This window comes from Phyllobates terribilis, unplaced genomic scaffold (assembly GCF_046119375.1).
Source record: "Phyllobates terribilis strain yellow unplaced genomic scaffold, ASM4611937v1 Scaffold_8__6_contigs__length_399053987, whole genome shotgun sequence".
Classification (NCBI taxonomy): domain Eukaryota; kingdom Metazoa; phylum Chordata; class Amphibia; order Anura; family Dendrobatidae; genus Phyllobates; species Phyllobates terribilis.
The window spans coordinates 376,721,662-376,749,501 of NW_027362768.1; the positions used below are offsets into that span (position 1 = coordinate 376,721,662).

General features: G+C 37.1%; 1 protein-coding gene across 2 annotated transcripts in view; it reads left to right on the forward strand.

Annotated features, from left to right (window-relative positions):
• PLXND1 (plexin D1) overlaps nt 1–27,840 on the forward strand; it is a 136,991-nt gene that overhangs the window by 39,949 nt on the left and 69,202 nt on the right. For both annotated transcript variants that reach the window (XM_073644999.1, XM_073645000.1), the window contains exon 2: nt 7,911–8,087. In XM_073644999.1, the coding sequence (XP_073501100.1) occupies nt 7,911–8,087 (177 nt within the window). The remainder of the gene's footprint in view (nt 1–7,910; nt 8,088–27,840) is intronic.

A 27,840-nucleotide genomic window follows, 5' to 3' on the forward strand; every position in this document is an offset into this window, starting at 1 on the left:
CAAAGCAATAGAAGCAAAAACCCCGAGACCAAATAGAGGCAAAAAACCCCGAGACCAAAGCAATAGAGGCAAAAAACCCCGAGACCAAAGCAATAGAAGCAAAAACCCCGAGACCAAAGCAATAGAGGCAAAAAACCCGAGACCAAAGCAATAGAGGCACCTGCATTATGGTGGTTTCCTTTTTAGAAATGGACGACGTCAAAAAACTTGTATCTATTACACACTAGCACCAGCATTCATGGCTCCACTTGGCAGGAATGAGCAACTTCTTAACTAACAATTTCCTAATATATTAATTTCTCAGTGGCAGCTGATTAGTGAATTGTTCTGGAATCATTTCTTTTGGAATCCAGACTGATACATTTTCTGTGCAACTTTGTAGCAAACTATCAGAGACCATGTGTTTTCCTAGCTGGTACAGTTGCATCAAACCCTCAGCTGTGTGAGGTATTAGAGGGGTATTACCATCTCACCTCAAGGACCTACACTTTTCTTAAGATCTCGTCTCGAGCCGCTGTCACTGAGTCTTTGTATTCACTATTCATGGTTCTGAAAAAAGCTGAGCAAATCTCAAGATAAGCGGGTGCAGCGGATATTCTACAAATGTCTGAGAAGGGAATATGCTTTTAAATCTTTACAAGTTACCATTCACTGACAGCAAGCAGAGATCTTGTAAATACTAAGAATTTTAATTTAAACTTACTTTATTAAAGGGTTTTTCCAAGATTTTTTCTCTCGGATGGACAGAAAGCGGGAGTGAGGGTGATGGGGGCACTAAAGTGATTAAACATACCCCGCTGCTCCACCACACCGCCCTGGTGGTGTCATCTGTCTTGCATAGATGATCTTCCAACTGCCCTCATGGGACCACTGCAGCCAATCAGCCTCAGCAGTGATGGTAGGATGGTGATTGGCTGTAGTGGTCACTAGGACAGCTATGATGAAAGACTGATGGAGGGAGCTCCTGAACAGCGGCACTGGAGCAGTGGGCAATTTTTCTACATAGTTTAATGCATCATCTGGGTTCTAGCCATTATTAAAAATAACTTGGACAATCCCTTTAATGTCAATGAACCCCTTTTATAAACATTAAAGAGACCATTTGGATCTTGCATTTTCTGCCCAACTTGACCTGTGGAATGGAGCGCAGTGTGGCAGTGAGGGGGTTACGGAGATGCCGATGACGCCCGGCGCACTTTGCAGCGTGCGGTATTCTGACACTCTATTGCGGTACACTTCGCCGCAGCCTTGATGCGGATAGAAATGTCTCCACGTCCCGGGCTGTCAGCGCCTCCTAATCCCACTTCAAATGCTTTGAAAACACAAGTGCGGGTGCAGCAGTGGCCGGGCGGCGATGATTACTTCTCTTCACAGAAGGATCGGATTCTGGTTGCCGTCTCATGACAGTCACAAGTGAGCGGCACAAGGGCAGCCACAGTCTCAAGTTCCCATGTGAGGTTACAGGGCAAAGCCGAGCAGCCGGAGCTGGAATCATACATGGACATCACATCTGCTGGGTGACATGTGGGACAACCTTGGCCGGGCTGCACCGGTACCTGCGTGCTACCACCAGGGAGGAAGATAAGGGGGCATAGCTGGCGGCGTTGTGCTGGGGGGGACGCCAACAAGCTGCGTTCTCATATTCAGAGTATTTAAACAAACTGAACCGTTACCCCTGGGTGTGTGAGATCCTCTCTGTGGCTCTGGGATGGTGGGCTCATAGTGCCATGTGATACCAAGGGGCCATGGAAAATCAAAAATACGATTCCCATTGCACTTGAGAAAATATGACAATGAAGTTTCAGAAAATGACACTAGTGAGCTGGTACCGTCACAATCACTGGACCGAGGGACCCTCCACTATTGGGGTTAGAAATGTGCAAATACTACCTCTGCACCCAGCACAGATACCCCCTGTGCACTGCCATGGGCATCGTAGGTTCCCAGGTCCATTGCTTCCTGTGGGAATACCAGGCACATTAGTATTGAGCTGCACCCGTAACCATAATGGGTTCAGGAGTTGCAGTTGCACCCAGGCCCTAGAGCCTCAGGGGCCCTTTATGAGAAGACCATCACCAATAAAGATAGCTGGGAACCCGGTTAGAAATGTTGCATTCGGGCCCAGAAGCTTTCATTACACCTCTGGTTTTGGGGAACAGACTTAAAAAAAAGCACTGGGGGCTCCGTCCTGCAGCTGATCAGTGGGGGTTCCTTCCTGCAGCTGATCAGTGGGGGTTCCTTCCTGAAGCTGATCAGTGGTGGCTCCATCCTGCAGCTGATCAGTGGAGGTTCCTTCCTGTAGCTGATCGGTAGGGGCTCCTTCCTGTAGCTGATCGGTAGGGGCTCCTTCCTGCAGCTGATCGGTAGGGGCTCCTTCCTGCAGCTGATCGGTGGGGGTTCCTTCCTGCAGCTGATCAGTGGGGGCTCCGTCCTCCAGCTGATCAGTGGGGGCTCCGTCCTGCAGCTGATCGGTGGGGGTTCCTTCCTGTAGCTGATCGGTAGGGGCTCCTTCCTGTAGCTGATCGGTAGGGGCTCCTTCCTGCAGCTGATCGGTAGGGGCTCCTTCCTGCAGCTGATCAGTGGGGGTTCCTTCCTCCAGCTGATCAGTGGGGGCTCCGTCCTGCAGCTGATCGGTGGGGGTTCCTTCCTGCAGCTGATCAGTGGGGGTTCCTTCCTCCAGCTGATCAGTGGGGGCTCCGTCCTGCAGCTGATCGGTGGGGGCTCCGTCCTGCAGCTGATCGGTGGGGGCTCCGTCCTGCAGCTGATCGGTGGGGGCTCCGTCCTGCAGCTGATCGGTGGGGGCTCCGTCCTGCAGCTGATCGGTGGGGGCTCCGTCCTGCAGCTGATCGGTGGGGGCTCCGTCCTGCAGCTGATCGGTGGGGGCTCCTTCCTGCAGCTGATCGGTGGGGGCTCCTTCCTGCAGCTGATCGATGGGGGCTCCGTCCTGCAGCTGATCGGTGGGGGCTCCTTCCTGCAGCTGATCGATGGGGGCTCCGTCCTGCAGCTGATCGGTGGGGGCTCCTTCCTGCAGCTGATCGGTGGGGGTTCCTTCCTGCAGCTGATCGATGGGGGCTCCGTCCTGCAGCTGATCGATGGGGGCTCCGTCCTGCAGCTGATCGATGGGGGCTCCGTCCTGCAGCTGATCGGTGGGGGCCCCGTCCTGCAGCTGATCGGTTGGGGGCTCCGTACTGCAGCTGATCAGTTGGGGCCCTTGTTTATGGTTCCAGCATAACCCATAAGGCAAGATTCACATTGTATCATGATGCCAGAATATATAACCACAGATGTGTGTAACTGTATATACATCTGCCATAGACTCCCATTGACATCTGCACACTGCTTGGTGCACTGTGTACTGTGCACTACAACCCCCAGCATGAAGGTGTCCATGGTCCTGCTGGTCTGTGAACACCTTGCCCAGTTCCGATCTGATCACCGGATGACTGGCGCTGAGATCTGAGCCATTAAGGTTAATGTGAGACATCTTCTGTTGGACGTGACAGATGCCAGCTCCGCTGCCAGGTATCCGTGCGAGTGTCAAGCATCTGCCCCTGATAACGTGTGAACAGCGGCGTCAGCCTGCCTGGAACCGCCACTCTCCGGATCCATCTCCCTGCCGCACTCCTGACACTAATCTAATGAGTGCTGATAAAAAGCCTGATAGTGCTCCGCTCCGTGATCATGGATCCTGCTGAGCGTCAGCTGCCAGAGACCGCCACTGTTTACCACCCAGATCTCTGCGGCCGAGCATGTGCGCCACCTGGGTCTGCTGGGAACAGCTGCGGCAAGGCAGCAACAGGGTATGGCTGAGTACAGCTGGACCAGGGAGCCACCTGGGTCTGATTGAACACAGCTTTACATGGGAACCATCTGAGCCTGGGTGGGCACATCTGGGTCCGGGTGTCACTGGGGACTGTTTGACTACAGCTTTACCAGGAAAAAATCTGAGCCTGGATGGGTCCAGGTGCCACCTTGATCTGATTGACAACAGCTTTACCAAGGAACCATCTGAGCCTGGATGGGTACAGATGGGTCCAGGGGCCATCTTGATCTGATTGGCAACAGCTTTACCAGGGAACCATCTGAGCCTGGATGGGTACAGATGGGTCCAGGTGTCATCTTGATCTCATTGGCAACAGCTTTACCAAGGAACCATCTGAGCCTGGATGGGCACAGCTGGGTTCGGGTGCCACTGGGGTATGAATCAGCTTTACCAGGCAACCCTCTGAGCCTGGATGAGCACAGTGGCTTATTAGGATGCCACCTGGATCTTACTGACAGCTGACAAGGGAACCATCTAAAAGTAGTACAGCTAAACATGATGCCATCCGGGTCTTACTTGGTACAGCTAAATTAGGATATCATTGATTGATCGACTACAACCTTTCCAGTGAACTATCTGAGCCTAAGTGGGTACAGCTGGGAGAAGGTGGCACCACGGTCTGACTGGGTAGAGATCTAAAGGAGTGGGTACAATGTGTTTAGGGTGACACTGTGGAACGCCATGGCATAGCTAGATTGGCATGCTGCATGAGTAAAACTGGATCAGGATGGTTCAATTTCAGTTGGTTCAGGGTCTACATGGGTCTTCTCTGCTCCAGCTGGACTAGAGTGACTATCTGGTCCTAAGTTGCCCTTTGGTTGGACATTGGTATACCGGGTGCTTCTGGAGCGGTCCAAGCGGATGCAGTTGGTTCTGCGCCAATGGACTGGGATATTGGCCACACACAAACCAGTCTTGTCCCGCAGGCAGGTCTAGTCCGTCCACGTAACAGAAGGATACCATTTGGCATGACCTCAGGTTACTCGGCAAGGCTGCCCGATGATTTACTATGGTATTTCAGCGGGGAAACAGAACTGGGCAGAGATCCGGAGAACCAGAGGAGAGAACAGAACATCAGCTACTGCCTCTTTAGCCCTGGCATCAATGGGAAATAGATGGGCCATATACAGGGGGTCTGGACCCTTCCTTCAACATGGCGGTCGTCTGTAACCATCGCACTTCCCTTGTGTCTCCCCTTCTGTAATAGGATGATATAACCCTTTGTCCTATAAGAAGGACCAGTGCCAGAGAGCGCCGGGCACACTTCTGAGCGCCATTGATGTCTCCGATCCTCTCTCTTTGTTTTACTGGCAAGGACTGCAAACAGCTGTGAGGATGAGGGGGGTGGTATTCCATAGACTCCAGATCCATTCACACAACTGGAAACATCTGTGGCTGGAAATCCTGGAGAGCGCAATGTGTGGGGAAGTGTGTGCGGCCAGCGGAATAATCCCGCCAGACCTACACACATCGCCACGGCAGGCAATGTAAGCACTGCAGGCATTCCTCCCAACCTATAGCCGGGGATGCCAGATCCAGGATAATCTCTGTCTGGGTCTTCACTGAAAAAACAATGATACCTAAAAAGAATAAGCCTCTTGGGGTAGTAGTAGTTGTAGACAGCCTTAAAGGTGAAGTATAAAGTTAATACTTTAAAGTTAATGTATTACAGACGTAGCCCTTTAAGTGATATAATTTAAAGGGGATGTCCACTTGTCATTTTTTTTTTATTGCTCCATTGCATCTAAAATAAAAAGTAAAGTAACATTTCAATTGATCTTCGTTAAAAATGTACTATTGTTTTCAATCTACAGCTCCAATGCAGACTTATGTGTCTCCATAGTAACAGACTACAAACAAAACCTGCGTAGTCTGGTTCCACCTCCCATTTATCCTCTACTTCTTGCTAATATAGACTTGAATGTATGTCAGTAAAAGTTATGGAGGCGATAGATTGGAAGGTGATTGCCAGATTGGACTAAAGAGGGTTTATTTGTAGTTTTTACTATAGATGGAGACACAGATCTACAGAGGAGCTGCAGACACAAAAAGATTAGACTTTTTTTTTTACCTAGATATATGTATTTTGGCTTAACATGATTTTTACAATTGGGTTTTATGAATTTTTTTGCTCTGATTGCCTTCTGTAGCCGCTGTGTTGCACGGTCTATTGCTGGCTGTAGAATGAGTAAAATGAGAATCCATCAGTGAGCTTGCTATGACGGTCTGACAGGTGAGATTGTAACTCTTTTATCTGTCTATATCTGAGCTCCTCTCAGCTGATCTATGACCACAGACTGCATCAATGTTGAATGTGCAGGAAACAGAGAGCCAGAAAAAGCAAAACAGTGCAAATTTTTCAATAAAACTCAATTGGAAAATTGATTTTTAGCCCCAAATCCATTTATTTAAGTAAAAAAAAATGCCCCAAATGATCAACAACCCCTTTAATGCTTAAATGTATCAGCAGCAGTTTCTTAATATGAGACGTAAAGGGATCCTAAGTGCTTCTCAGTAGAAAGTTCTTGTTGGTGTCGGAAGCGTCTGAACAAATAATTTGGTCATTTTACAAATGTCGCTGACCCCGTCCGGGACGATGGATCCAGAATGAGTGTTTGGGGACTTGGGAATCCTGCAACATAAGTCCGATGGAATTTTCTAAATTTAGGCTGCATGATTCCCAGGGCTGAGAAAGAAGAGGGGGGTCTGTAATCCAGATCAGAGAGAGGAAGGCGCAAGGAAAGAGGAAGATAATAACATGCTGTAACAATGTAGCAGGAGTCACGGGACTCTTCTGCACCTATACACCAGTCGTCTACACCTGTGCTTCACTACAACTCCCAGCATGCCACCGGAATGCAATCTCCTGCAAGATTCTAACATACTTTGGGTCCAATTTATTATTATTATTTTTTTTTTTTTAAGTCGATTTTCTATTTTGTCACGTAATTTGTTGACTTTTTTTTTTGTACCAAACTGGCGAATGTGGTTCATAAATTTTGCATGAAATAAAAAATGCTAATTTTTTTTTTCCTTTAACACTTTTTGTGCCTTTTTAGAGCAAAAAAAGTCGCATGTTCCGTTAAAATGTCTCACGCTTCCACAACACTTACAGAAAAACATTTGCGCAAAATTTTGATTTCACAATTGATGAATCAGCCGCAAAACACCAAGAAAGCGAAAACTCAAAAACTCCGCCCTCGTTAGCGAACAGAAAAAAATAGCTAAATAGGTGATCTCATATAAAATAGGCTTAAAAAAGGCTCAAATTAGAGGAAGAATTTGGCATAAATGAAGAAAAAAACGCCAAAAGGTAGACAAAAAGGCACAAATGCGATAATGAATTGGGTATTTTGTGTTTAGAGCCTTCTCCACTTCCCAGAACTCTGCTAGCTGTCAGTGAATAGGTTTATAGCACAGATATAGTGTAACGAGCTGTGCGGCACATTGTCAGGCGGGAAACTGCATTCCGTCACTTCCCCTTTACCGCCTATGGTTCCATCAGCCATGACGCGCGTCGGGAACGTGCAGATCGCTGCGCTCGGCTCCGGGGAGCAGTTTGCTTCGTAGTGTTTCTGCTTAGAAAAGTATTTTTATATTGTGTTTTATTTGTGTGTGCCCCCGAGGAGGATGCATGGTGAGGGATGGTGGAGGCGGGAGGCAGATGGGTGGGGGTGGGGGTGTCAGCCGCCTTGGCACGATCCCAAATAACAGTTTGTAGTAATTATCCCAGAGACTCCAGACAGAAACAATTAGACTCTGATTATTCAATCCCATGTTCATTGGCAAGTGTTGCGAGTGCCCTGGCAACTGTAGAGTTAATGGCCTGCTCCTCTGACCTTTTGCTGAAATGAGTGATTTACATAACTATAAAATCTATGGATTTTATGATCTGAATATACAGACCCCCCTCCCCCCACCCCGGGTGCCTTCGTGTTTGGTTCTCATAGCGGCTCCATGAAATTGATTGAGTTGATGGTGCCAATGTCTGCTTATAATAAGTGTGTTGTGCGGCTGGGTGCCCCCGGTGCCCTCCGCGCGGCTCTGACCACTTCCCTTGTCTCACACTGCTCTCTATTCTTTCCAGCTGCAGGATGAGCAGGAGGACTGTGGAGCTGCTCATCTCCAGCACCCGCTCGCTATCAATCGGCCTCTGTCTGCCACCGCGCTCTTCAAGGCTCCGGGGTTGACCTCAGTGGCAGTGGCCAATGTCAGCGGCTACAGGGTGGCATTTCTGGGCACTGCCAGCGGGCAGCTTCACAAGGTAATTCACGGGATTGTGCCACCTGTCTGATCAATGGATGTGAAAGAAAAAGGAATATGTGTCATGGATGGATAGATAGATAGATAGATAGATAGATAGATACATAGATAGATAGATAGTGGAGTGTGGAACTTTCTCAAGCTTAAGAAAGTTCTAATCGTGGAACAAAATGTCGCCTTTACAATAGGTCAATAAACAATTCACTTTTTTTTACCTTGGAGTGCTGCCTCCATTCTTCTGGATAGATGGATAGATAGATAGATAATGATATAGATAATAGATAGATGATAGATAGATAGATAGATAGATAGATAGATAATGATATAGATAATAGATAGATGATAGATAGATAGATAATGATATACAGTAGATAGATTAATAGATAGATAATGATAATGAGAAAGAGAGGCTATGATGTTAATACATAAAATTTCAGAATTATTATGAATTTTATATGAATTATGGAAATATTAGCATGCTGCAAAAAAAGCATAGCATACATTCTAAAAATATTGAGATTATCATCAATGCCTTAGATGGTGGAGTGAGTCATACTCCAAAATTTTCTTCAAAGTGCAGTTATCTGTGAAAAAGAAAAAAATGAAGAGGATTAAAATATACATTATACTGCAACAGGGAAATTATCCGTACATAGGAGATCCATCAAACAAGTGTATGCAATTTAAAATCCACATTAAAGTCATTAGGTTTTAATGACTCAAGTCTATAGATCCATTCTAGTTCTTTGCTTTTAAGTATTTTTTCCCTATCACCTCCCCTCCTAAGTGGAGGGACATGGTCTATTATACTGAATTCCCTATGACCCAACTCTACAAAATGCTTTGATACCGATACGTCTAATTTATTTTTTCTAATCGTATAGCGATGGTGATTAATTCTTGTTTTAAAATCCCACGTTGTTTCACCAACATATATTAATTTACACGGACATTGTAAAACATAAACTACATGGTCAGTATCACATGTCATATAAGATTTAATTTTATAAATTTTTCCTGAAGTTGGATGTTTAAAGTTATATCTCCTTTTATCATATTACACAATTTATGCAACTCAAACAAGGAAAACGTCCTGGACGCTTCTACCTGGTAACGTGTTCTGAGTCTTTTTCTTAAACGAACCAATGTCCGAATGGACGAATTTATCCTTAAGATTCTTTTTTGGACATGTTTGGAGGTTTGTTATTGCCTATGAGGCTTTGCACCCACTTATAATTACTTGCCTTGTTGCTGGTGCTGTACCTATATTTTGCTGATAGATAAATAGATGGATGGATAGAGATGATAGATAATAGAAAGATAGATAAGATAGATAGATAATAGATGATAGATAGATGATAGATAGATAGATGATAGATAGATAATAGATAGATGATAGATAGATAGATAATAGATAGAGGGATAGATAGATAATAGATAGATAATAGATAGATGATAGATAATAGATGATAGATAGATAGATAATAGATGATAGAGAATAGATAGATAATAAATATATAGTAGATAGATATAATAGATAGATGATATATAGATAATAGATAGATAATAGATATATGATATAGATAGATAATAGATAGATATAATAGATAGATGATAGATAGATAATAGATAGAATAGATAATAGATAGATAGATGACTTTTTTAGGATCAGATATAATTAAGGATCTGGATATTGTGGATAAAGGGGTATTTTGTCCACCAATGTTTCTCATCTATTCACTCAATAGGTAAGAAGTGTTTGCTCTGTGGGGGGTGACAGACGGGGCTCCCACCAGTTATCATCACAGATGGTGGGATACCCCTGTACAGATTCCGATAGTCCAGAATGTATCACAAAGGTTCGCTCTCCAGCAGGATTTCTGGATTATTGGGGGCCGTATTATCAGATTGTCAGCAGATTTAGGGTTTCAGTTTCCAGTAATGCTGGTAAATCTCGGTAATTTTATTTTGCTTGCCGAAGTTTACAGCGAGGGCGTCCGTGATCTGGCACTTTCCACTCGTTTTCCCCTTTGTTGGTCTGCAAACAGTTCGGCACAAGCACCAAAGTGTATCTCAGCAACACATGGCGGCCGGTCACAAGTGTCACTGTCCAGGCCTATTGTGGGGGAGGGGAAAGAACAGCACTTGCTCCTGGTCACGTCTGAGCCCGCTGGGTGATGTGATGAGATGGCTGAGGGCACTTTAGTGTTGCTTTCCCCAGGTCTTGACCCCACTGTACAATACAACCATGGAAACTTTTAGAACTTTTTTTTTTTCTGGCTGTTAATGGCACAGAATTGCAGAATTTGCTGCTCCAGATTTTTGTCTCACCTTTACCTGGTAAATATGCGCTGCCGCCCCTCACCCCCAGAACTTGTGTCTTCTGCATTCGTACCTTTTCCTGTGAAAAATTGCAAATTCACTTAGCAATGCAAGAGATTATTTTCCAGGCAGCGCGGCACGAAGTCTGAATGCTGCTCTGAAGTCGTACGGCTGAAAGACAAAACGCCAGTGATCATAACTGATCACTATGGGGATCACTAAGATCAGCTCCAGATCCTCGTTGTCCTGCCCTTCATCATTGCCCATTGCTGGCTCGGACCTGGTCATTATGGTGATCTGATCAATCTGCTGTATCTGCATGGAAGTCGCCTCCTATCTCCAGCGATCGCTCGTTTTCCATCTCACACATTACTAATCCAATTCTACCTACTTAAGGAGACCTCTAACCCCCCGGTAATAGCGTGTAATTGAAATCCACATTTCTGGGAGAGGTTGTGATAATGCATTAACAGCTGGAATGAAAGCTTCCCCAGATCTAATCCTCCGGAGGGGCGGCTGCTCATTAGGGATCCTGGACACAGAATTTCATCTCACACCTATCTCCTCCGATAACACCGCACTGTAGTGTCACAGTCCCAGTAATGTAATAATAACCAAACACATATGAATGCAAAGCTGTAATTGAGGTGACTTATTTCTACGGGAGAGAACAGCTGATGTTGTGGGGGGCACCGATGAGTTTATTAATCCCAACAAGCTGTGGAGGCAGAGAGAGGAATCTGAGGTTATAAACCGGAGGTAATGAATGAAAGAAGAAGGGGGGGGGGGTGATTTTCAGAAATGATTTAATGAAATTTCCTCAGAGATTATTGTTTTGTTGTCGGTGACAGCAGTGGTCTGAGGAGTATGAAGCCCCTTCTTCCAATGTTATCCCTTTACATTCAATCCTGCCCACTATGTAAAAGAATATAACTACTATAACATTGCTCCTATGTACAAGAATATAACTACTATAATACTGCCCCTATGTACAAGAATATAACTACTATAATACTGCCCCCTATATACAAGAATATAACTACTATAATACTGCCCCCTATGTACAAGAATATAACTACTATAATACTGCTCCCTATGTACAAGAATATAACTACTATAATACTGCTCCCTATGTAAAAGAATATAACTACTATAATACTGCCCCCTATGTACAGGAATATAACTACTGTAATACTGCTCCTGTGTACAAGAATATAACTACTATAATACTGCCCCCTATGTACAAGAATATAACTACTATAATACTGCTCCCTATGTACAAGAATATAACTACTATAATACTGCTCCCTATGTACAAGAATATAACTACTATAATACTGCCCCCTATATACAAGAATATAACTACTATAATACTGCTCCTGTGTACAAGAATATAACTACTATAATACTGCCCCCTATATACAAGAATATGACTACTATAATACTGCCCCCTATGTACAAGAATATAACTACTATAATACTGCTCCCTATGTACAAGAATATAACTACTATAATACTGCTCCCTATGTACAGGAATATAACTACTGTAATACTGCTCCTATGTACAAGAATATAACTACTATAATACTGCCCCCTATGTACAAGAATATAACTACTATAATACTGCCCCCTATATACAAGAATATAACTACTATAATACTGCCCCCTATGTACAAGAATATAACTACTATAATACTGCTCCCTATGTACAAGAATATAACTACTATAATACTGCCCCCTATGTACAGGAATATAACTACTGTAATACTGCTCCTGTGTACAAGAATATAACTACTATAATACTGCCCCCTATGTACAAGAATATAACTCCTATAATACTGCTCCCTATGTACAAGAATATAACTACTATAATACTGCTCCCTATGTACAAGAATATAACTACTATAATACTGCCCCCTATATACAAGAATATAACTACTATAATACTGCTCCTGTGTACAAGAATATAACTACTATAATACTGCCCCCTATATACAAGAATATAACTACTATAATACTGCCCCCTATGTACAAGAATATAACTACTATAATACTGCTCCCTATGTACAAGAATATAACTACTATAATACTGCTCCCTATGTACAAGAATATAACTACTATAATACTGCCCCCTATATACAAGAATATAACTACTATAATACTGCCCCCTATGTACAAGAATATAACTACTATAATACTGCTCCCTATGTACAAGAATATAACTACTATAATACTGCTCCCTATGTACAAGAATATAACTACTATAATACTGCCCCCTATGTACAGGAATATAACTACTGTAATACTGCTCCCTATGTACAAGAATATAACTACTATAATACTGCTCCCTATGTACAAGAATATAACTACTATAATACTGCTCCCTATGTACAAGAATATAACTACTATAATACTGCCCCCTATGTACAAGAATATAACTACTATAATACTGCTCCTATATACAAGAATATAACTACTATAATACTGCTCCTATATACAAGAATATAACTACTATAATACTGCCCCCTATGTACAAGAATATAACTACTATAATACTGCCCCCTATGTACAAGAATATAACTACTATAATACTGCTCCTATGTACAAGAATATAACTATTATAATACTGCTCCCTATGTACAAGAATATAACTACTATAATACTGCCCCCTATGTACAAGAATATAACTACTATAATACTGCTCCTATATACAAGAATATAACTACTATAATACTGCTCCTATATACAAGAATATAACTACTATAATACTGCCCCCTATGTACAAGAATATAACTACTATAATACTGCCCCCTATGTACAAGAATATAACTACTATAATACTGCTCCTATGTACAAGAATATAACTATTATAATACTGCTACCTATGTACAAGAATATAACTACTATAATACTGCCCCCTATGTACAAGAATATAACTACTATAATACTGCTCCTATGTACAAGAATATAACTACTATAATACTGCCCCTATGTACAAGAATATAACTGCTATAATACTGCCCCTATGTACAAGAATATAACTACTATAATACTGCTCCTATGTACAAGAATATACTATAATACTGTCCCCTATGTCCAAGAATATAACTACTATAATACTGCCCCCTATGTCCAAGAATATAACTGCTATAATACTGCTCCTATGTACAAGAATATAACTACTATAATACTGCTCCTATGTCCAACAATATAACTACTATAATACTGCTCCTATGTACAAGAATATAACTACTATAATACTGCCCCTATGTACAAGAATATAACTGCTATAATACTGCCCCTATGTACAAGAATATAACTACTATAATACTGCTCCTATGTACAAGAATATACTATAATACTGTCCCCTATGTCCAAGAATATACTATAATACTGTCCCCTATGTCCAAGAATATAACTACTATAATACTGCTCCTATGTACAAGAATATAACTATTATAATACTGCTCCTATATACAAGAATATAACTACTATAATACTGCCCCCTATGTACAAGAATATAACTACTATAATACTGCTCCTATGTCCAAGAATATAACTACTATAATACTGCTCCTATGTACAAGAATATAGCTACTATAATACTGCTCCTATATACAAGAATATAACTAATATAATACTGCCCCCTATGTACAAGAATATAACTAATATAATACTGCCCCCTATGTACAAGAATATAACTACTATAATACTGACCCCTATATACAAGAATATAACTACTATAATACTGCCCACTATGTAAAAGAATATAACTACTATAACATTGCTCCTATGTCCAAGAATATAACTACTATAATACTGCTCCTATATACAAGAATATAACTAATATAATACTGCCCCCTATGTACAAGAATATAACTAATATAATACTGCCCCCTATGTACAAGAATATAACTACTATAATACTGACCCCTATATACAAGAATATAACTACTATAATACTGATCCTATGTACAAGAATATAACTACTATAATACTGCCCCTATGTACAAGAATATAACTACTATAATACTGCCCCCTATGTACAAGAATATAACTACTATAATACTGCTGCTATGTACAAGAATATAACTACTATAATACTAACCCCTATGTTCAAGAATATAACTACTATAATACCTTCCCCTATGTACAAGAATATAACTACTATAATACTGCCCCTATGTACATGAATATAACTACTATAATACTGCTCCTATGCACAAGAATATAACTACTATAATACTGCTCCTATGTACAAGAATATAACTACTATAATACTGCTCCTATGTACAAGAATATACTATAATACTGTCCCCTATGTCCAAGAATATAACTACTATAATACTGCTCCTATGTGCAAGAATATAACTACTATAATACTGCTCCTATGTACAAGAATATACTATAATACTGTCCCCTATATCCAAGAATATACTATAATACTGTCCCCTATGTCCAAGAATATAACTACTATAATACTGCTCCTATGTACAAGAATATAACTACTATAATACTACTCCTATGTCCAAGAATATAACTACTATAATACTGCTCCTATGTACAAGAATATAACTACTATAATACTGCTCCTATATACAAGAATATAACTACTATAATACTGCCCCCTATGTACAAGAATATAACTACTATAATACTGCTCCTATGTCCAAGAATATAACTACTATAATACTGCTCCTATGTACAAGAATATAACTACTATAATACTGCTCCTATATACAAGAATATAACTAATATAATACTGCCCCCTATGTACAAGAATATAACTACTATAATACTGACCCCTATATACAAGAATATAACTACTATAATACTGCCCACTATGTAAAAGAATATAACTACTATAACATTGCTCCTATGTCCAAGAATATAACTACTATAATACTGCTCCTATATACAAGAATATAACTAATATAATACTGCCCCCTATGTACAAGAATATAACTACTATAATACTGACCCCTTTATACAAGAATATAACTACTATAATACTGCCCCTATGTACAAGAATATAACTACTATAATACTGCCCCCTATGTACAAGAATATAACCACTATAATACTGCTCCTATGTACAAGAATATAACTACTATAATACTAACCCCTATGTTCAAGAATATAACTACTATAATACCTCCCCTATGTACAAGAATATAACTACTATAATACTGCCCCTATGTACATGAATATAACTACTATAATACTGCCCCTATGTACAAGAATATAACTACTATAATACTGCTCCCTATGTACAGGAATATAACCACTATAATACTGCCCCTATGTACAAGAATATAACTACTATAATACTGCTCCTATGTTCAAGAATATAACTACTATAATACTGCTCCTATGTACAAGAATATAACTACTATAATACTAACCCCTATGTTCAAGAATATAACTACTATAATACTAACCCCTATGTTCAAGAATAAAACTACTATAATACTGACCCTATGTACATGAATATAACTACTATAATACTGCTCCTATGCACAAGAATATAACTACTATAATACTGCTCCTATGTATAAGAATATAACTACTATAATACTGCCCCTATGTACAAGAATATAACTACTATAATACTGCTCCTATGTACAAGAATATAACTACTATAATACTGCCCCCTATGTACAAGAATATAACTACTATAATACTGCTCCTATGTACAAGAATATAACTACTATAATACTGCCCCCTATGTACAAGAATATAACTACTATAATACTGCTCCTATGTACAAGAATATAACTACTATAATACTGCCCCTATGTACGAGAATATAACTGCTATAATACTGCCCCTATGTACAAGAATATAACTACTATAATACTGCTCCTATGTCCAAGAATATATCTACTATAATACTGCCCCATGTACAAGAATATAACTACTTTAATAATGGCCCCTATGTACAAGAATATAACTACTATAATACTGCCCCCTATGTGCAAGAACATAACTACTATAATACTGCTCCTATGTACAAGAATATAACTACTATAATACTAACCCCTATGTTCAAAAATATAACTACTATAATACCTCCCCCTATGTACAAGAATATAACTACTATAATACTGCTCCTATGTACAAGAATATAACTACTATAATACTGCTCCTATGTACAAGAATATAACTACTATAATACTGCTCCTATATACAAGAATATAACTACTATAATACTGCCCCCTATGTACAAGAATATAACTACTATAATACTGCCCCTATGTACAAGAATATAACTACTATAATACTGCTCCTATGTACAAGAATATAACTACTATAATACTGCTCCTATGTCCAAGAATATAACTACTATAATACTGCTCCTATGTACAAGAATATAACTACTATAATACTGCCCCTATGTACAAGAATATAACTGCTATAATACTGCCCCTATGTACAAGAATATAAATACTATAATACTGCTCCTGTGTACAAGAATATACTATAATACTGTCCCCTATATCCAAGAATATAACTACTATAATACTGCCCCCTATGTCCAAGAATATAACTACTATAATACTGCCCCTATGTACAAGAATATAACTACTATAATTCTGCCCCCTATGTACAAGAATATAACTACTATAATACTGCTCCTATGTACAAGAATATAACTACTATAATACTAAACCCTATGTTCAAGAATATAACTACTATAATACCTCCCCCTATGTACAAGAATATAACTACTATAATACTGCCCCTATGTACATGAATATAACTACTATAATACTGCTCCTATGCACAAGAATATAACTACTATAATACTGCTCCCTATGTACAGGAATATAACTACTATAATACTGCCCCTATGTACAAGAATATAACTACTATAATACTGCCCCTATGTACATGAATATAACTACTATAATACTGCTCCTATGTACAAGAATATAACTACTATAACACTGCTCCTATGTACAGGAATAAACTACTATAATACTGCCCCTATGTAAAAGAATATAGCTACTATAACATTGCTCCTATGTCCAAGAATATAACTACTATAATACTGCTCCTATATACAAGAATATAACTAATATAATACTGCCCCCTATGTAGAAGAATATAACTACTATAATACTGACCCCTATATACAAGAATATAACTACTATAATACTGATCCTATGTACAAGAATATAACTACTATAATACTGCCCCTATGTACAAGAATATAACTACTATAATACTGCCCCCTATGTACAAGAATAAAACTACTATAATACTGCCCCCTATGTACAAGAATATAACTACTATAATACTGTCTCCTATGTACAAGAATATAACTACTATAATACTGCTCCTATGTACAAGAATATAAATACTATAATACTGCTCCTATGTACAAGAATATAACCACTATAATACTGCTCCTATGTACAAGAATATAACTACTATAATACTGCCCCCTATGTACAAGAATATAACTACTATAATACTGCTCCTATGTGCAAGAATATAACTACTATAATACTGCCCCTATGTACGAGAATATAACTGCTATAATACTGCCCCTATGTACAAGAATATAACTACTATAATACTGCTCCTATGTCCAAGAATAAATCTACTATAATACTGCCCCATGTACAAGAATATAACTACTTTAATAATGGCCCCTATGTACAAGAATATAACTACTATAATACTGCCCCCTATGTGCAAGAACATAACTACTATAATACTGCTCCTATGTACAAGAATATAACTACTATAATACTAACCCCTATGTTCAAGAATATAACTACTATAATACCTCCCCCTATGTACAAGAATATAACTACTATAATACTGCTCCTATGTACAAGAATATAACTACTATAATACTGCTCCTATGTACAAGAATATAACTACTATAATACTGCTCCTATATACAAGAATATAACTACTATAATACTGCCCCCTATGTACAAGAATATAACTACTATAATACTGCCCCTATGTACAAGAATATAACTACTATAATACTGCTCCTATGTACAAGAATATAACTACTATAATACTGCTCCTATGTCCAAGAATATAACTACTATAATACTGCTCCTATGTACAAGAATATAACTACTATAATACTGCCCCTATGTACAAGAATATAACTGCTATAATACTGCCCCTATGTACAAGAATATAAATACTATAATACTGCTCCTATGTACAAGAATATACTATAATACTGTCCCCTATATCCAAGAATATAACTACTATAATACTGCCCCCTATGTCCAAGAATATAACTACTATAATACTGCCCCTATGTACAAGAATATAACTACTATAATACTGCCCCCTATGTACAAGAATATAACTACTATAATACTGCTCCTATGTACAAGAATATAACTACTATAATACTAACCCCTATGTTGAAGAATATAACTACTATAATACCTCCCCCTATGTACAAGAATATAACTACTATAATACTGCCCCTATGTACATGAATATAACTACTATAATACTGCTCCTATGCACAAGAATATAACTACTATAATACTGCTCCCTATGTACAGGAATATAACTACTATAATACTGCCCCTATGTACAAGAATATAACTACTATAATACTGCCCCTATGTACATGAATATAACTACTATAATGCTGCTCCTATGTACAAGAATATAACTACTATAACACTGCTCCTATGTACAGGAATAAACTACTATAATACTGCCCCTATGTAAAAGAATATAACTACTATAACATTGCTCCTATGTCCAAGAATATAACTACTATAATACTGCTCCTATATACAAGAATATAACTAATATAATACTGCCCCCTATGTAGAAGAATATAACTACTATAATACTGACCCCTATATACAAGAATATAACTACTATAATACTGATCCTATGTACAAGAATATAACTACTATAATACTGCCCCTATGTACAAGAATATAACTACTATAATACTGCCCCCTATGTACAAGAATAAAACTACTATAATACTGCCCCCTATGTACAACAATATAACTACTATAATACTGTCTCCTATGTACAAGAATATAACTACTATAATACTGCTCCTATGTACAAGAATATAAATACTATAATACTGCTCCTATGTACAAGAATATACTATAATACTGCCCCTATGTACAAGAATATAAATACTATAATACTGCTCCTATGTACAAGAATATACTATAATACTGTCCCCTATGTCCAAGAATATAACTACTATAATACTGCCCCCTATGTCCAAGAATATAACTACTATAATACTGCCCCTATGTACAAGAATATAACTACTATAATACTGCCCCCTATGTACAAGAATATAACTACTATAATACTGCTCCTATGTACAAGAATATAACTACTATAATACTAACCCCTATGTTCAAGAATATAACTACTATAATACTGCCCCTATGTACATGAAGATAACTACTATAATACTACTCCTATGCACAAGAATATAACTACTATAATACTGCTCCCTATGTACAGGAATATAACTACTATAATACTGCCCCTATGTACAAGAATATAACTACTATAATACTGCCCCTATGTACATGAATATAACTACTATAATACTGCCTCCTATGTACAAGAATATAACTACTATAATACTGCTCCTATGTACAAGAATATAACTACTGTAACATTGCTCCTATGTCCAAGAATATAACTACTATAATACTGCTCCTATATACAAGAATATAACTAATATAATACTGCCCCCTATGTACAAGAATATAACTACTATAATACTGACCCCTATATACAAGAATATAACTACTATAATACTGATCCTATGTACAAGAATATAACTACTATAATACTGCCCCTATGTACAAGAATATAACTACTATAATACTGCCCCTATGTACAAGAATATAACTACTATAATACTGCCCCCTATGTACAAGAATAAAACTACTATAATACTGCCCCCTATGTACAAGAATATAACTACTATAATATTGCCCCTATGTACATGAATATAGCTACTATAGTACTGCTCCTATGTACAAGAATATAACTACTATAACACTGCTCCTATGTACAGGAATAAACTACTATAATACTGCCCCTATGTAAAAGAATATAACTACTATAATACTGCTCCTATGTCCAAGAATATAACTACTATAATACTGCTCCTATATACAAGAATATAACTAATATAATACTGCCCCCTATGTACAAGAATATAACTACTATAATACTGACCCCTATATACAAGAATATAACTACTATAATACTGATCCTATGTACAAGAATATAACTACTATAATACTGCCCCCTACGTACAAGAATAAAACTACTATAATACTGCCCCCTATGTACAAGAATATAACTACTATAATACTGATCCTATGTACAAGAATATAACTACTATAATACTGCCCCCTATGTACAAGAATATAACTACTATAATACTGCCCCCTATGTACAAGAATATAACTACTATAATACTGCTCCTATGTACAAGAATATAACTACTATAATACTAACCCCTATGTTCAAGAATATAACTACTATAATACCTCCCCCTATGTACAAGAATATAACTACTATAATACTGACCCTATGTACATGAATATAACTACTATAATACTGCTCCTATGCACAAGAATATAACTACTATAATACTGCTCCTATGTACAAGAATATAACTACTATAACACTGCTCCTATCTACAGGAATATAACTACTATAATACTGCTCCCTATGTACAAGAATATAACTACTATAATACTGCCCCCTATGTACAAGAATATAACTACTATAATACTGCTCCCTATGTCCAAGAATATAACTACTATAATACTGCTCCTATGTACAAGAATATAACTACTATAATACTACTCCTATGTCCAAGAATATAACTACTATAATACTAACCCCTATGTTCAAGAATATAACTACTATAATACCTCCCCCTATGTACAAGAATATAACTACTATAATACTGCCCCTATGTACATGAATATAACTACTATAATACTGCTCCTATGCACAAGAATATAACTACTATAATACTGCTCCCTATGTACAGGAATATAACTACTATAATACTGCCCCTATGTACAAGAATATAACTACTATAATACTGCCCCTATGTACATGAATATAACTACTATAATACTGCTCCTATGTACAAGAATATAACTACTATAACACTGCTCCTATGTACAGGAATAAACTACTATAATACTGCCCCTATGTAAAAGAATATAACTACTATAACATTGCTCCTATGTCCAAGAATATAACTACTATAATACTGCTCCTATATACAAGAATATAACTAATATAATACTGCCCCCTATGTAGAAGAATATAACTACTATAATACTGACCCCTATATACAAGAATATAACTACTATAATACTGATCCTATGTACAAGAATATAACTACTATAATACTGCCCCTATGTACAAGAATATAACTACTATAATACTGCCCCCTATGTACAAGAATAAAACTACTATAATACTGCCCCCTATGTACAACAATATAACTACTATAATACTGCTCCTATGTCCAAGAATATAACTACTATAATACTGCTCCTATATACAAGAATATAACTAATATAATACTGCCCCCTATGTACAAGAATATAACTACTATAATACTGACCCCTATATACAAGAATATAACTACTATAATACTGATCCTATGTACAAGAATATAACTACTATAATACTGCCCCCTACGTACAAGAATAAAACTACTATAATACTGCCCCCTATGTACAAGAATATAACTACTATAATACTGATCCTATGTACAAGAATATAACTACTATAATACTGCCCCCTATGTACAAGAATATAACTACTATAATACTGCCCCCTATGTACAAGAATATAACTACTATAATACTGCTCCTATGTACAAGAATATAACTACTATAATACTAACCCCTATGTTCAAGAATATAACTACTATAATACCTCCCCCTATGTACAAGAATATAACTACTATAATACTGACCCTATGTACATGAATATAACTACTATAATACTGCTCCTATGCACAAGAATATAACTACTATAATACTGCTCCTATGTACAAGAATATAACTACTATAACACTGCTCCTATCTACAGGAATATAACTACTATAATACTGCTCCCTATGTACAAGAATATAACTACTATAATACTGCCCCCTATGTACAAGAATATAACTACTATAATACTGCTCCCTATGTCCAAGAATATAACTACTATAATACTGCTCCTATGTACAAGAATATAACTACTATAATACTACTCCTATGTCCAAGAATATAACTACTATAATACTAACCCCTATGTTCAAGAATATAACTACTATAATACCTCCCCCTATGTACAAGAATATAACTACTATAATACTGCCCCTATGTACATGAATATAACTACTATAATACTGCTCCTATGCACAAGAATATAACTACTATAATACTGCTCCCTATGTACAGGAATATAACTACTATAATACTGCCCCTATGTACAAGAATATAACTACTATAATACTGCCCCTATGTACATGAATATAACTACTATAATACTGCTCCTATGTACAAGAATATAACTACTATAACACTGCTCCTATGTACAGGAATAAACTACTATAATACTGCCCCTATGTAAAAGAATATAACTACTATAACATTGCTCCTATGTCCAAGAATATAACTACTATAATACTGCTCCTATATACAAGAATATAACTAATATAATACTGCCCCCTATGTAGAAGAATATAACTACTATAATACTGACCCCTATATACAAGAATATAACTACTATAATACTGATCCTATGTACAAGAATATAACTACTATAATACTGCCCCTATGTACAAGAATATAACTACTATAATACTGCCCCCTATGTACAAGAATAAAACTACTATAATACTGCCCCCTATGTACAACAATATAACTACTATAATACTGTCTCCTATGTACAAGAATATAACTACTATAATACTGCCCCTATGTACGAGAATATAACTGCTATAATACTGCCCCTATGTACAAGAATATAACTACTATAATACTGCTCCTATGTCCAAGAATATATCTACTATAATACTGCCCCATGTACAAGAATATAACTACTTTAATAATGGCCCCTATGTACAAGAATATAACTACTATAATACTGCCCCCTATGTGCAAGAACATAACTACTATAATACTGCTCCTATGTACAAGAATATAACTACTATAATACTAACCCCTATGTTCAAGAATATAACTACTATAATACCTCCCCCTATGTACAAGAATATAACTACTATAATACTGCTCCTATGTACAAGAATATATCTACTATAATACTGCTCCTATGTACAAGAATATAACTACTATAATACTGCTCCTATATACAAGAATATAACTACTATAATACTGCCCCCTATGTACAAGAATATAACTACTATAATACTGCCCCTATGTACAAGAATATAACTACTATAATACTGCTCCTATGTACAAGAATATAACTACTATAATACTGCTCCTATGTCCAAAAATATAACTACTATAATACTGCTCCTATGTACAAGAATATAACTACTATAATACTGCCCCTATGTACAAGAATATAACTGCTATAATACTGCCCCTATGTACAAGAATATAAATACTATAATACTGCTCCTATGTACAAGAATATACTATAATACTGTCCCCTATATCCAAGAATATAACTACTATAATACTGCCCCCTATGTCCAAGAATATAACTACTATAATACTGCCCCTATGTACAAGAATATAACTACTATAATACTGCCCCCTATGTACAAGAATATAACTACTATAATACTGCTCCTATGTACAAGAATATAACTACTATAATACTAACCCCTATGTTCAAGAATATAACTACTATAATACCTCCCCCTATGTACAAGAATATAACTACTATAATACTGCCCCTATGTACATGAATATAACTACTATAATACTGCTCCTATGCACAAGAATATAACTACTATAATACTGCTCCCTATGTACAGGAATATAACTACTATAATACTGCCCCTATGTACAAGAATATAACTACTATAATACTGCTCCTATGTACAAGAATATAACTACTATAACACTGCTCCTATGTACAGGAATAAACTACTATAATACTGCCCCTATGTAAAAGAATATAACTACTATAACATTGCTCCTATGTCCAAGAATATAACTACTATAATACTGCTCCTATATACAAGAATATAACTAATATAATACTGCCCCCTATGTAGAAGAATATAACTACTATAATACTGACCCCTATATACAAGAATATAACTACTCTAATACTGATCCTATGTACAAGAATATAACTACTATAATACTGCCCCTATGTACAAGAATATAACTACTATAATACTGCCCCCTATGTACAAGAATAAAACTACTATAATACTGCCCCCTATGTACAACAATATAACTACTATAATACTGTCTCCTATGTACAAGAATATAACTACTATAATACTGCTCCTATGTACAAGAATATAAATACTATAATACTGCTCCTATGTACAAGAATATACTATAATACTGCCCCTATGTACAAGAATATAAATACTATAATACTGCTCCTATGTACAAGAATATACTATAATACTGTCCCCTATGTCCAAGAATATAACTACTATAATACTGCCCCCTATGTCCAAGAATATAACTACTATAATACTGCCCCTATGTACAAGAATATAACTACTATAATACTGCCCCCTATGTACAAGAATATAACTACTATAATACTGCTCCTATGTACAAGAATATAACTACTATAATACTAACCCCTATGTTCAAGAATATAACTACTATAATACCTCCCCCTATGTACAAGAATATAACTACTATAATACTGCCCCTATGTACATGAATATAACTACTATAATACTGCTCCTATGCACAAGAATATAACTACTATAATACTGCTCCCTATGTACAGGAATATAACTACTATAATACTGCCCCTATGTACAAGAATATAACTACTATAATACTGCCCCTATGTACATGAATATAACTACTATAATACTGCCTCCTATGTACAAGAATATAACTACTATAATACTGCTCCTATGTACAAGAATATAACTACTGTAACATTGCTCCTATGTCCAAGAATATAACTACTATAATACTGCTCCTATATACAAGAATATAACTAATATAATACTGCCCCCTATGTACAAGAATATAACTACTATAATACTGACCCCTATATACAAGAATATAACTACTATAATACTGATCCTATGTACAAGAATATAACTACTATAATACTGCCCCTATGTACAAGAATATAACTACTATAATACTGCCCCCTATGTACAAGAATAAAACTACTATAATACTGCCCCCTATGTACAAGAATATAACTACTATAATATTGCCCCTATGTACATGAATATAACTACTATAGTACTGCTCCTATGTACAAGAATATAACTACTATAACACTGCTCCTATGTACAGGAATAAACTACTATAATACTGCCCCTATGTAAAAGAATATAACTACTATAATACTGCTCCTATGTCCAAGAATATAACTACTATAATACTGCTCCTATATACAAGAATATAACTAATATAATACTGCCCCCTATGTACAAGAATATAACTACTATAATACTGACCCCTATATACAAGAATATAACTACTATAATACTGATCCTATGTACAAGAATATAACTACTATAATACTGCCCCCTACGTACAAGAATAAAACTACTATAATACTGCCCCCTATGTACAAGAATATAACTACTATAATACTGATCCTATGTACAAGAATATAACTACTATAATACTGCCCCCTATGTACAAGAATATAACTACTATAATACTGCTCCTATGTACAAGAATATAACTACTATAATACTAACCCCTATGTTCAAGAATATAACTACTATAATACCTCCCCCTATGTACAAGAATATAACTACTATAATACTGACCCTATGTACATGAATATAACTACTATAATACTGCTCCTATGCACAAGAATATAACTACTATAATACTGCTCCTATGTACAAGAATATAACTACTATAACACTGCTCCTATCTACAGGAATATAACTACTATAATACTACTCCTATGTACAAGAATATAACTACTATAATACTGCCCCCTATGTACAAGAATATAACTACTATAATACTGCTCCTATGTCCAAGAATATATCTACTATAATACTGCCCCATGTACAAGAATACAGTTATATGATAAAGTTTGGGCACCCCTATTAATCTTAAGCTTAATGTTTTATTAAAATTGGTGTTTTTGCAACAGCTATGTCAGTTTGATATATGTAATAACTGTTGGACACAGTAATGTTTCTGCCTTGAAATGAGGTTTATTGTACTAACAGAAAATGTGCAATCTGCATTCAAACAAAATTTGACAGGTGCATAAGTATGGGCACCCTTATCATTTTCTTGTTATAAATACTCCTACCTACTTTTTACTGACTTACTAAAGCACTTTTTTTGGTTTTGTAACCTCATTGAGCTTTGAACTTCATAGCCAAGTGTATGCAATCATGAGAAAAGCTACTTAAAGTGGCCACTTGCAAGTTGTTTTTCTGTTTGAATCTCCTCTGAAGAGTGGCATCATGGGCTCCTCAAAACAACTGTCAAATGATCTGAAAACAAAGATTATTCAACATAGTTGTTCAGGGGAAGGATACAAAAAGCTGTCTCAGAGATTTAACCTGTCAGTTTCCACTGTGAGGAACATAGTAAGGAAATGGAAGAACACAGGGACAGTTGTTGTTAAGGCCAGAAGTGGCAGGCCAAGAAAAACATCAGAAAGGCAGAGAAGAAGAATGGTGAGATCAGTCAAGGACAATCCTCAGACCACCTCCAGAGAGCTGCAGCATCAACTTGCTGCAGATGGTGTCACTGTGCATAGGTCAACTATACAACGCACTTTGCACAAGGAGAAGCTGTATGGGAGAGTGATGCGAAAGAAGCCGTTTCTGCAAGCACGCCACAAACAGAGTCGGCTGAGGTATGCAAAAGCACATTTGGAGAAGCCAATTTCTTTTTGGAAGAAGGTCCTGTGGACTGATGAAACCAAGATTGAGTTGTTTGGTCATACAAAAAGGCGTTATGCATGGCGGCAAAAAAATACTGCTCCTATGCACAAGAATATAACTACTATAATACTGCTCCTATGTATAAGAATATAACTACTATAACACTGCTCCTATCTACAGGAATATAACTACTATAATACTGCTCCCTATGTCCAAGAATATAACTACTATAATACTGCTCCTATGTACAAGAATATAACTACTATAATACTGCTCCTATGTACAAGAATATAACTACTATAATACTAACCCCTATGTTCAAGAATATAGCTACTATAATACCTCCCCCTATGTACAAGAA